Genomic DNA, 12335 nt, shown 5'->3' with positions numbered 1-12335 from the left:
CTAATAAAGAATGAATCAGTACTGAAAAGTAAAGCAAAAAGACTTCTTAAATTGGAAGTACCAGGAAATCCATGTGGAATGAACATAAATATTTTTCAATACCAAGTGCCCTCTCCCCTGAATATTTTAAAAGATATGTTTTCAATACAGAATTTTTGTATTACCTAAAACCGCTAAAAAAAGCTAATTACACAGTACATTGCTAAACCTGGCCCTAAAATGCAATAACTTGTCCTAGCCTGAGTGAATTCAATGCAATTTTCACTATAAAGTTTTCAGTCACCTCTAGTACATGAAAGTTATCCATTAGGAAATATACATACTTGGATGAACACAGTGAAATATATAACCACAATGGTCGCAGTGATGAATAGGTTTTTTCTGGGGAAAAGATTCACTGGAAGCAAGAATGCAAGAGAAAAGCTGCTGGCTCCTCGGAGGCCGCTGTAAGAAATAATGAGTTGGTCTTTGAAGGTGAAGGGATATGTTCGGAACTTGTTACTGACAAAGAAGAGAGCAAACACACCTAGGAAGGGAAAAAAACCCCACAGGTATTATTAATCAAGGAGAAAAAGAAAATATTAAATATTAAAAGCAAAACAATTGTTGTTTTGGGGAACTATTGACAGGCACTTTTTTGTCTTTTGGTTTCTTGTAGCTTCTCTTTGACCAACTGCTAAATTCTGCTAAATTTGGCTTGTGTGAAATATCTCCTATAAAATACTGTGGTTCCTAACAGCTTCAGGATTTAAATTCATTAACACAGTTTAGCAGAGAGATTAGGGGGAAATATTTACTTCCTATACTTATGTTGCATAGTTTCCTCCAAAGTGTTCTGGAGAAAAGAAAAACAATTGGATGAGAGTTTTCCCTGTGCCTTCCTTTGCAATGTTTCCTGCTTTCTGCGCAGTATCTGCCTAGAGTGTTTGAACAGTGCTTTACCAACAAGTCCTGTGGACAGGTTCACTGAAAGACAAAGAATAATAGCATTTTAAATTTTAATCCTTAGGCTTATTGTGACTCTAATTCTCTGTTTATTTCTCAAACTTCATTTTATTTTAATAAAATTTAAAATTAATAAGATAATCTGCACCTGTCTAAGGACTGCAACTTGTCTTTATAGTGAAATTTTAGCAATTTGTTTGATTAACTTCTTCATCCTCCACAAGAAATATATATGCCATGTTTTATGTGGAAACCATTAAATTACTGACATAAAAGCTGACAAATGCTGATAAGTGGTGTTATTTTACACAGCTGTCACTGATACACTCAGATTATTAGAGGTAAAGCTGGTAACAGCATCCTCTTATGTAGGTTGCTGGATATCACTTTATGCAAGACCTTTTTTGGCTACTTATAATTATGCTAGGCATCAGGTGCTCAGAGTGAAACAGCCTATGTGAGGTATCAACCTAAGGCCACTTCTCTTTACTTTATTCAAGCTTCAGAGAAAATGATATAATCATTTTAACACACAAATTTAGCAGAGAATGTTTTGTCCTTCCTCTGGAAAGCTCTAGCACTCCCCTTGGTGTCTGAGAGAAGGATGGACACGTGGCTGTAAAACAGCTTTTATACCAGGAGAGCATTGTTTCTGTCTTAATTAGAAGGATATTTCAAAATGGAAAGCAAGCCCTTAAAAATTTAGAGGCCACATTTGGTCCAGATATAGGAAAAAAATATGTAATTACTTTCTTTTTGCTTCCACGTCCAGAACACCAACCACCAACATTCTTATTCCTTCTCCCTTTTCAGCATTACTTTCAACCCATCAAAACTGTGTCTCACAATTTGTCTGACATTATCTATAAACTGCCCTGCCCATGCCAGAGGAATCTGTCCCACAGGTCAGGGAGTAGGATGCCTTTGCAGGAATGGGACATATACCATGTGCAAAAATTGAATAATTTCTTATGGGCACTACTTTTTAGCAGTTTAAAACTTTTGACTTGACTTGTGATTAGTAGTAGCATAGTGCAGTTGGCCCACATGTGGTATAAGTCCCTGTTCAGTTATCTATCAGTGCTAATTTTCACTTTTCCTCTTTTTCTATGCCTCCAGCACTCCCAGCCCAGGACCTGTAGTGCTATAGCACTGGAAGTGTGATGATATACATTACCTAATTAATAAGTTATTGACAGTGTGTTGTGAAATCATTATGAGGCCCACTTACCCAAGGAACATATAGTAAATTAAGATATAAACATCTCTATAAGCATAATCATGACAATATTTTAATTTTGCTTTAAAAAAAATCCATTTTCACCCATATGTAAAGTCTATACTTGGAGACTGGCATTCAGATTTGTGTGAGGCTTTTCCCCCCTTTTTCTCTGTGTGTAGATTTGTGAAATTTGCTTGTCACTAATATAAACTAGTAAATTTGTTGTTAAACCAGTTGTGCCAGTTCCCACAGACTTTTCTAACACAATTTTGTGCCAAAGATTTTTTCTCATAGATGCAGAGAAGGTTGTCTGCAAAAGTTTACTTACTCAGTGTCCGCCAAATGAGGCAGAAGAACAGAGTGAAGCAAATGAAGGCCCAGTTCCATTCATGGTTTTTCCCCACTGTGGACACTCCCATGAACACAAAAATCAGGGTCTCACTGATGCTACTTAGCATCTTCATGAAATATTTTATTGTGGTATAAGAATTCTGGGAAACATTCTCCTCCACATATTTTTTCATTGTCACTGCACATGCTGTCATCCTGTATCAAGCAAAACATCAAAAATCAGCCACGGCCTGTTCTTCTTTTCAGTTAAGGACATCAGCCATCATTACCTGTACTCTCCACCACCAGGTTCTGACCTTCATCAAAACAAACATTTTATTTCTTCAGTAACATTAGCTATTCCATTAGATAGAAAAGGATCTTCATTCAGGTTTACAAATCTGTTTTACTTACAGGATAAAGGAAGCAAACTAGTCAGTCTTTCTGACAAGGAAGGGAGGGTATCACATTCCAGCTCAAAGTCCATTTTATCCTGAATGCCTAACATGGAGCCACCAAGCACCAAATATTTGTCTCAAACAACAGGCAGGTCGGTTTTGTACCAGCCTGCAGGGGGATCAGAGAGACATAGCCTGCCTCTTGGTGACATTCTCCCTTGAGGTGGCATGCAGATCACGGTAGCCCCATGCCAGGGCCAAAGCTGCCATGGCTCCCTGGCAGCTGGCTGGCAGATCAGCAGTGCCAGGGCAAGCTTCAGGGCTCTCCAACCACAGCAGCCCATTGTGGCACAGCAGGAGAAAATTCAATTATCCTACAGAGGTGTCCTCCTCCCTCTAGTTACCTAGGGTGTGTGGAATGTGCCTAAGGAAGCAAGGGGACGTTTTCCTCTTCTTCTGATGCCTGTGTCAGAGGCATCAGCAGCCACCCAGCACAGACTGGGTGACAATCACATGGAGCAGCAGACTTTGATCAGCCCTACGGAAGGGGATTTCCTTTTCCCCTCTGCATTTTCCATAGGTACCACACAGATTGAGTGCTATGCTAGTAACATATTCCATCTCCTATCTAGTTTCTACTGATATGATTTTAGTCTCTGGGGGCCTCTTGTAATGATATTTTCCCAAACTTGTGAATTCAGAGAATGATGACTGTTCATTAGATAACCTTCCTCTAGTTTCAGTTCATTTAATTTCCACTGAAGAAATCTCAAGGGTATCCTGGTAGAGCTGAGTCATTTAGCATGTCCAAGGACACTCCAAGACAAGGCCATTAGGCATTAATGATTAATACTGTTGACTTTCAGATACACATACATAATAGACTTTCATGATCCAAGTGAAAAATGAATGAATCCTCAATAATTCAGAAAGGTGGCAATGTTTCCATCTCTAAAACAAGCAATAATTTCCTCAATGAAGCAGTAAGAATAATAAATCCAAATTATATTACCATTCCTAAATTGCTAATAATTTCAGAACTCTAATGAAAATAAGAAGTGAAAGAAATAAAGAGCTATGTAGTCTTGTGCAAGGAGTAGGTGGGGAAGCAGTATTTTGGGCAGTGCAGGTAGAAGGGGTCCATATGGTTTTACTGTTCACTGCACAGTACATATAATCCTGCTCAACTAAAGATGCCAGTCACCTCAGTCTGAGCATGTGTTGGGTATACAAAACATAGCACAAGACTCATATTCTTTGTCTAATTGCTCAAGATAATCAATATCCAGTTGAACTACTTATTTCATATGTTTAAATATTCAAATACTGCTTCCCAGGACCATCTTGCAAAGGTTATTTTTATAAAGGCAATTCTGGTGTGAAGCTGAATAACCAAGGGTTCTTCAGCTGCAGAAGAGCACCTTCAGGAGCACCTTATTTCAATCTTTTGACATTTAAAAGAGGCCTATAAGAAAGACGGGGACAAACGTTTTAGTACCACCTATTGCAATATGACAGGGGATAACAGTTTTAGGCTAAAAGACTTAGGTAGATTTAGACTAGATGTAAGGAAAAACTATTTTACAATGAGAGTGGTGAAGCACTGGAAGAGGTTGCTCAGAATGGTGGCAGATATCCCACCTGTGAAAACATTGAAGGTCAGTTTGGATGGGGCTCTGAGCAACCTGATCTAGCTGACGATGTCCCTGCTCATTGCCAGGGCATTGGACTAGGTGGCCTTTAAATGTCCCTTCCAACCCAAACCATTCTGTGATTCTGTGAAATCAGAGCTTCACAAGTTGAGGTGAGTAAATGCCCCTGTCTGGACATCAGCAGCCGTATGCTTGTATTTGTTAAGTTAAACTGGTTTGTCCTCTATAAAGGGAAGCACTTTCTGCAACACGAGGTCATCCAAGCCCCATCATGAAAGCTCAGAGCCAGCAAGAGGCCATGCAAAGCTGCTACTACCCACCAGCTGTGCACTGATCCTGCAGCAGCCAGCAGCACCAGCTGGAGCATTTGGCAACAGGAGGTCTCCAGCTCTTTATGCTGCGCCCTGCAGGTGCCCTGTTTTGGGTGGTATCCTTGCAAGTCACTTGCCAGCAGCTTTCTCCTTAAGTCTCTCACTTCCATCCCTGTTCCTTCCTTTCTCTTCCATCTCCTTTCCAGCTGCCATCCTCTCTCCTTCCCACAATTCTCACCATTCCTGCATTTATGCCAATCAAGAGCCTAACAGCTTTCTCTCTGCAGCAGGCCCCCACACCATCACACACTTTGAGGAACATGTCCCCGGCATTACAGCAGTATCAAGCAATCCTGACCACAAAAATAGAAGATTGCCAATATTCATATACATGACTATAAGTATGCATGTGTAGGTGAGGTTCTCTTTAACCTGATTTTTCCCCAGTTTCAGTCCCAATGATGCTGTTCAAATGTAATATAATTCCAGTGAATTGTGTTAGGGAAAGAGCTCAAGATGTGCTATAACGTGTGCTTTCTTATTATTTTCCATACCCATCGCTTTATGTCTCTCTTAGAACATGATGGTGAAGCTGCTTAGAAATAAATACAGATAAACTGATGTATCAAATCATTCTCTTCTGCTGATCTTATCAGAAATAGCAGACAGATGATGGCAGCACTGGCCACTTTGCCCACAACTTGCCTACACCCCTCAGTAGAATATCTGTGCCTACACTGGCCATGGGTTTGCTTTTCCTAGTTACCACTGCATTTTACAGATCTCCAAGAAGCTTGTGCACTGCCTCTCTAAGCCAGAGACTGAATGCCTGTGTTGCACCAACCTTGAGCAAACCACAACAAAACAAGGCCAGCTCCTCAAAAAGATCATCCAAAAAGCCGTAAGGAATACTCACGCCAGAATGCCAGAGATGTAAAGGGTTTCAGCAGACAAGTATGAGAGGTAGCTGAACATGAAGACCAGCAGGGGCTCGATTGAAGAGACGTTGCGGGTGAAACGAGTCATGAATGCTGAGAGAAATCCAAACACGATGCCAAACAAGACTCCGCCCAGCCCCACCACGAAGAAACGCGCAAAGCCGGCAAAGACATCGATGGATTCAATTTCTTCATACCTGTGCATCTGGGTGAAGGCAATGAAGATGTTGTATAAAACCTACATGTGAAAATAACAGAACAGCAGTTAGGCACCTTTCTGAACCTGGCACCTGTTTCATAGGTGAAGCAATGTGTGCGTGTTTAATGTCTGTGTGTGCCAGAACTTGCTTTAGACAGGTCAGCAAAGTAACAATTGAAATTTCAGATGGTTCTTAAGTCTCAGAAATAAGAGTCCATTAAGTGTCCTGAAAAAGAGCAAAAAAACCAAAAAGAAGGGTAAGTGGCTGTGCAATAGTAGTAAATTACTGAGGGACCACATGCCATTGAATAAAAAAAAATAACTCACTTGGTTTTGGTTTGTTTGACAGTTAATTTAATTTTTGGTCTTTGTAGAAGAGGTTAAAGCTCAGCTGGGTGCCTTAAAAACCCCAGGATTTACCCTCCATGTTCTCCTTCCGACTCAGGTTGGGGCAGTGCAGGGACTAAGAGTCACATATTTGATTTAAATCCCATTTAATTTGTCTATTGGATCAGTCAGTACACTTGACGAACTTCATCAGATGGACATGGGAATGTTACATGTTTTCCAACAGCACTTGACCCTTAAAAATCATGAAACATCAGTGGGAATTGGACTGGGAAAGGAAGATAGTAGCGTCAGTTTCATACTGTCTCTAGCTAGGTAAAAAAAAGCCTCCCTGTCATCATGTATTTGGAGTTTGATGCTACTTAACCACCTCCCCAGATAACCACCTCCAAGTATGAACCAAATGCTGCGACACTCAATGTTCTAAAGACCCTGCAGATATACATAGTTTGACTACAAAGCTTGAAATTGCAAAAATTAAAAGAAAATAACAGATTAGAAGAAAGATTCAATTTAATGCAAATTATAATTTTATATAATGTATTATATAATTTGGTCTGTAAAGATAATATCTTAGAGAAGAAAACTTTACCAAACTTCTACTACCAATAATTTCTATTCTTCAGAAAATGTTAATGAAAAATTTTCAGCATATTCTACTTTCATTAATCTTTTAGAAACTAATAGAAAATTTCTAGAGTGGTGTAGTAATAAAAAGGCCTTAGAGGTTGCTGACAATCGGTTAATATTAAGTCCTGTCAGATCTGTTTACAGTGAGTGTCTGACACATGAAAGTCACTTTTCAGTTTTGAAGAGAATTTGGGAAATAACTAGACACCAGGTCTCCAAAGCTGTTGCACTAAAGCATTAGTTCAAAAACAATAACTAGACCAAAGTCATTTGCATTTTATGGTTTTCTTTGGCCTTTCTTCTTCATCTAGTTAATTCCAGTAGGTTATTAAGAAGACTAAAGCAGGTATTTGCAGGTAGAAGAGTCAAGCTCATTAGGATAATAATTACTGCTCAGCTACTATCCAATCTTAAATTGCTGCTGGGGACATATAACCTTGAGCTGTCACACAGTCTGCTCTCCAGGAGGCTTACTGCTAATCGTTCTGGGAGACAGACAAAGCCTAACAAAATATTTCTTTTAAGAAAATACCCAGAACTTCTTTTTCCTGATGCCAGTGTATGAAATTTGTCACTTCAGCAGCAGATAAGGAGAAGATAGTTCATGTTTTCACAGTAAGCAAACCTCACCCTACCTACCCTACAGCTTTTCATTTCAGAGCCTGTTTTCTCTCTATTTCCCTTTCTTGTAGACTTTGACCTCTTCCTAAGACTTGTGATTCTTTATAAATGATACCACAGCATGATTCTATAATGACTTATGAAGAAAGATTCTCAGCAAATGACTTAAATTTTTTTTTCATTTTTCTAGCTTGTAAGGACCCATATGATTTAACCGATTTGGCATAAAAATGAAAGTTATGGAAATATGACATAATTTCTGTATTTTTTCTGTAACATGCTTTGTGGGAGTAAACTGGTTCTGTACCAGAACCTGCACTGTATCATATAAGTAAGGCTCAGCTAAGTTACATTGCAGTGTTTATGCCAGTAAATGGATTACTAGAATTCTTTATATATTAGGAAAGCCTGAATCAGATTAGGAGGCTTTTGTTCACACAAAAAGAAGAGAAGGATTGATAGTGGTCTCATGTAGCAACTCTGAGAACATCATGATTTGGGTTGCTTGGGGAGGATTTTGTACCACTGGGCAGCACTCAGAACACCAGAGAGGAACAGAGAGCATGACACTGCTGCCACAGGGGACTCCCCAGGGACTGCTCCATTCTCCAGGTGTCTGTGTACAATTACTGCACACACAATCCACACCAGAAGCAAAGGAAGAAGAGATTTTCAAGTGACTGTCTTAACCACCAACACAGGCTGTCTTGATAATTCTTTCTTACCACCCTGCTAATTCTTTCTGACTACTGTAGTTGGTTTTACTCTAATGGCAGTGAACAACTTTTACAGTAAGAGAAGAGAATATCTCTGTCCTCCTATCTAGCATCCAAACTAGTGATCAAGGTCTTTCTCAGTGACATCAGAGGCAATTTCAAATCTCCTCAAATAAAAAAAAAGTAGTTTTACTTAGGTCTTCAACATGTATTAGATTTAACTGTTCTGCTGCTTACAAAGAAAAGGGGGTTCCATCAGAGAATACAGCCAGTGCCACTCATTTTGAGTACAGCATGACACATGGGTGTTCCCAGTATTTCTAAAATCAAGCCTCAGAGATGAAGCAGTCAGGGAATATTCCATTTCCAGATTCATACCAGTGGCTCAGCTCCTGTTTAGAAACAAAATTGTCTGTCTATATGTGGGAGAAGAGCTTCAGATAGCTGAAACACTTCACAGCAAAATCAGGGTATTCCACCTGAGCTCAGTCTTGAATAAGTTCTGCACTGGATTTACAATACTCTTTTTGAACAGGGCTTTGAAATTCCACTAATGTATGATGTATCCTAGGTCCAGCCCTGATGCTGTCTGAACTATTTTGATGCTAACAGCCCACTCAGAAATAACTGGGGAAAGAAGTAATTAACAGGACTTGGAACCTTCTTTTTTTCCATCCACAGATATGGCCTTACCGAGGAAAAAAAGAAAAGGTACCAATGGGTAAAATGAGTAAATCAGCCACTTTTCTCCCACCCCCTTAAGGCAAAGTCATAACTTCTAGATTATAATTCTAATTCTACAGTCTGTTATTTTGTAATATTTTTTATATACCAGTATTGAACTAAATATATACCGTATTGAACTGAATTTATATACCATATTGAACTGAATATAGGAGACAGAGCTATTGTTGCCCCACACATATTAAACAAGTTGAACAAAACTCATACCAGTTTTTCCTGCTGGTGAAAAAAACATTCAAGCTGATAAGCAGGCTGGAGAGTACCAGGGGATATTTGTATTTAAACAATAAAAAATATGTATGCTTAATATATCTTGGTGATATTATCTTTTTTAAACACTTAGAGTTAAGTCAAATAAAACCGTTAAGAGAGAAAAGGAAGGAAAAGGTAAGAGAAGACACCTGAGAAAAGTAGTTTTAAAGTCTTGGAAAAAAGTAAGTGGGATATCAGAGAGGAGACAGTCACCTGCTGGACTCCATTCAAGTGACAAAAACGTCAGTCTTCTTGAGCATGAAGCCGGGTAGAGATTTTGAAAGCTCAGATGTCCAGAAAGGGGTGGTTGATGCAGAGGTGCAGTAGCAGGAGCTGACAAAGTGATGGCAACGCAGCTGCTCTGAGATGAGCCCCAAAGATGAGAGTGGGGGGCAATGGGAACTCTCAGTGGTGCACCCAACATACAGCCCTTTCATCTTGTGTACTTTGTGTACTAACACACCCAGGGCTGCTGAGGAGTGCCTAAATCCACTGCTTTAACAGGCTTTCTGTCACTGCACATTTGTACTGTAACAGGATCCCGACTGGAAGCTCAGGTAAATACCATCAGGAGTTGGACCCACATGATAAACAGCTGGGAGAAAAGCAAAGGCAAGGTAGTGAGCCCATCAAGAAAAGCATGAAACAAGCTCTTCCAGTGTGTAAAAGAGGTATTACATTTTTGAGGTCAGTTTTTGAAGGAACCAAATAGACAAGTGTAAGAGATAGACTCATGGGGATTTTTCTGTTACAACTGTAGCACCCAAGCATTTTGAACATAAATGAAATAACACTTGCCCCCGAGTTCTACATCAGCCCCGTATCTCTGATCACCAAGAAGAAGGATTTATGATCCTTAGGCTGTGCCTGCAAGTAGTTACTTTGTTCCTTTTTCTTTTTTCAGTACCGGTAAACTGCACTTCCCCCAGGAAGCCTTTCAGGAGTGAACTCTGTACAGGTTTTATAAGTCCAAGTTGGGCTGTACATGTAAAGCAGGATCTGAATAGTTTTTATGTGTTTTAGATTCCTGTGATTTAAATTCTGTAAAGATCTTATCTAGTGAAACTCCTTCACTTGCTGTTAACTTGTACCACATGAGCAGTCCTGTTGGTTTCTGAGCAAAAAACTTCCTGTTTGAAATTTCTTCCTTGAAAAACATGTATTTTAAATGCTCTTGTCACTTCTGCTTACAGCTAGAATTTCAGGTTGCTCCAATTTTAGCAGAACTAATGAGATAAGGGGGAAAATATTAGCAAAAGGAGCTTTGTTAAAACACTCTTCTATTAAAAACAAAAAATCAACAACAACAAAGAAGAGCAACAACAAAAACAGCCAACCAAATCTCTCTTATTCAGGAAACATTGTTTCTGGATATTTATGACAAGACAGCTGAAAAATTTAAACATTTGTCAGATGTCAATCTTTTTTACTGATAGAAACAGAGCTATGCAAAGTTCTTAGTGGCATTTGGAATTCCTGTCTAAGGTCTCTGGTGAAATTTCTGGTAGGGGCTAGAGGACAGAGTGTGGTCTCCAGAGGTTATTCACATCTAGTTTGCCTTTTTTTTTTTCCAGAGGACCCTCACAGGTATATGACAAAGCAGGGTCACCTGTATTTCTGCCCTTGCTGCCTTCAGTCTTTGGGCAGTACAAAATTTTTTGTTTATTTGCTTGCACAATGTCAAGAACATTCCAAGGTCCTACACTGATCTGACCAGAAAAATCAGCTGTAGCTTATCCATTCACTTCAGTGGATGCAAGAGCACATCTCACATGTATGTGGGTGTCTGCCTCATCCAGCAGCTCTAAAATACATGCTTTAGAAAGAGGTAATCTGAGATGTAATTTTTGCATGCATTAAAATCCCTTGTGTGGAATTGAGTGGAGTATTCGTAAAATAAATAATGTATTAGGATCTCCTGTGTTCTTGTCCTGTGCCAGTAACCCTACAAGCCAAAAGAGTCCAAAGAGGGGAAGACAAGGAGCAGAAACAAACTCACCACAGTTATGCCATCATTTAGGAGTGACTCTCCAAAGATCATCATGTAAAGCTGCTCATTAACAGAGGCTTCTTCAAAAACTACCAGAGCTGCCACGGGGTCCACTGCTGAAATCATGCTGCCAAAGAGCAAGTTCTGCAGCAGGCTCAGGTCACTCAGGCCGAAGGCTTCGATCTGGCAGACTCCATAGAGGGAGAGACCAATCCCAAACGAGCTCAGCAGGGATCCCAGAACAGACCACCATAGAATGGATCCAAAGTTTTCAAAAAATGGTCGAGTTGGCATGAAATAACCCTCCTCCAGAATAATGGGTGGGAGGAGATACAAGAAGTAAATACTACTGTTCATGACTGGTGGAGATTTGTGATGGGAAGCAAAGATGATTGCTCCTACTAGTGCTCCAATGGCAATCAGGATGCAGCTTTCAGGCATAAGTCTCGGCAATCGGTGAAAGATGTGGAAACCTTGAATAAAACATTAGGGCATTATTCAAGTTTAAATTAACCTCGTGTCAGACAATTGTCATGCCTGTATTTGGACACAGCCAGCTTTTGCTCTAAGGATTATGAAGGTAAAAACAGGCAGTACTGTGCCCTTCAAAACTAAACATTCCCACACTTGTATCACTAAAGCGGGGCAAAAGTTTGACCATTAATTTCTTCTCTTCCTGCTGCCCAGCTCCTGATGGCTGAGCAAGCCTGTCTGAATTTAAGCTCCAGTACTGGGAAAGCAGGAACTTCTTTGAAATGATCCTCCACAATTTGGAAAGGAAAATATTCTTCAAGAATCCTTACTGCTCACCTGCTACTGGCTTGTCTAGTCACTATACAAGGAACTGTGTGATCATAATGTGAATGGGATGTGCCTGTACTAAAAATGTCAGGATTTTTTTAAATTTACAAGTATGAGACAGAGGCAGACTAAGAAATCTTTAAATCCAATGTCTGTGACTCCATCCTTGAAGTTAGGTCAGCTTTTCTTGCAGCTCTAGAAGGTTCTGCTGTGACAGTATTTCTGTGACCCTTGAACT

General features: G+C 39.7%; 1 protein-coding gene across 1 annotated transcript in view; it reads right to left on the bottom strand.

Moving 5' to 3' along the window:
* The window catches only part of SLC9A4 (solute carrier family 9 member A4), a 32627-nt gene that overhangs the window by 18417 nt on the left and 1875 nt on the right, over positions 1-12335 (bottom strand). The window contains exons 2-5 of the mRNA XM_059839561.1: positions 11306-11769; positions 5775-6034; positions 2496-2713; positions 324-526 (exon numbers count right to left, since the gene is read on the bottom strand). Of these exons, the coding sequence (XP_059695544.1) occupies positions 324-526; positions 2496-2713; positions 5775-6034; positions 11306-11769 (1145 nt within the window). The remainder of the gene's footprint in view (positions 1-323; positions 527-2495; positions 2714-5774; positions 6035-11305; positions 11770-12335) is intronic.

This window comes from Haemorhous mexicanus, chromosome 2, assembly GCF_027477595.1.
Source record: "Haemorhous mexicanus isolate bHaeMex1 chromosome 2, bHaeMex1.pri, whole genome shotgun sequence".
NCBI classification, from domain to species: domain Eukaryota; kingdom Metazoa; phylum Chordata; class Aves; order Passeriformes; family Fringillidae; genus Haemorhous; species Haemorhous mexicanus.
Note: the sequence above shows the minus strand (reverse complement) of the source record. Positions and strands in the feature narration are given on the sequence as shown.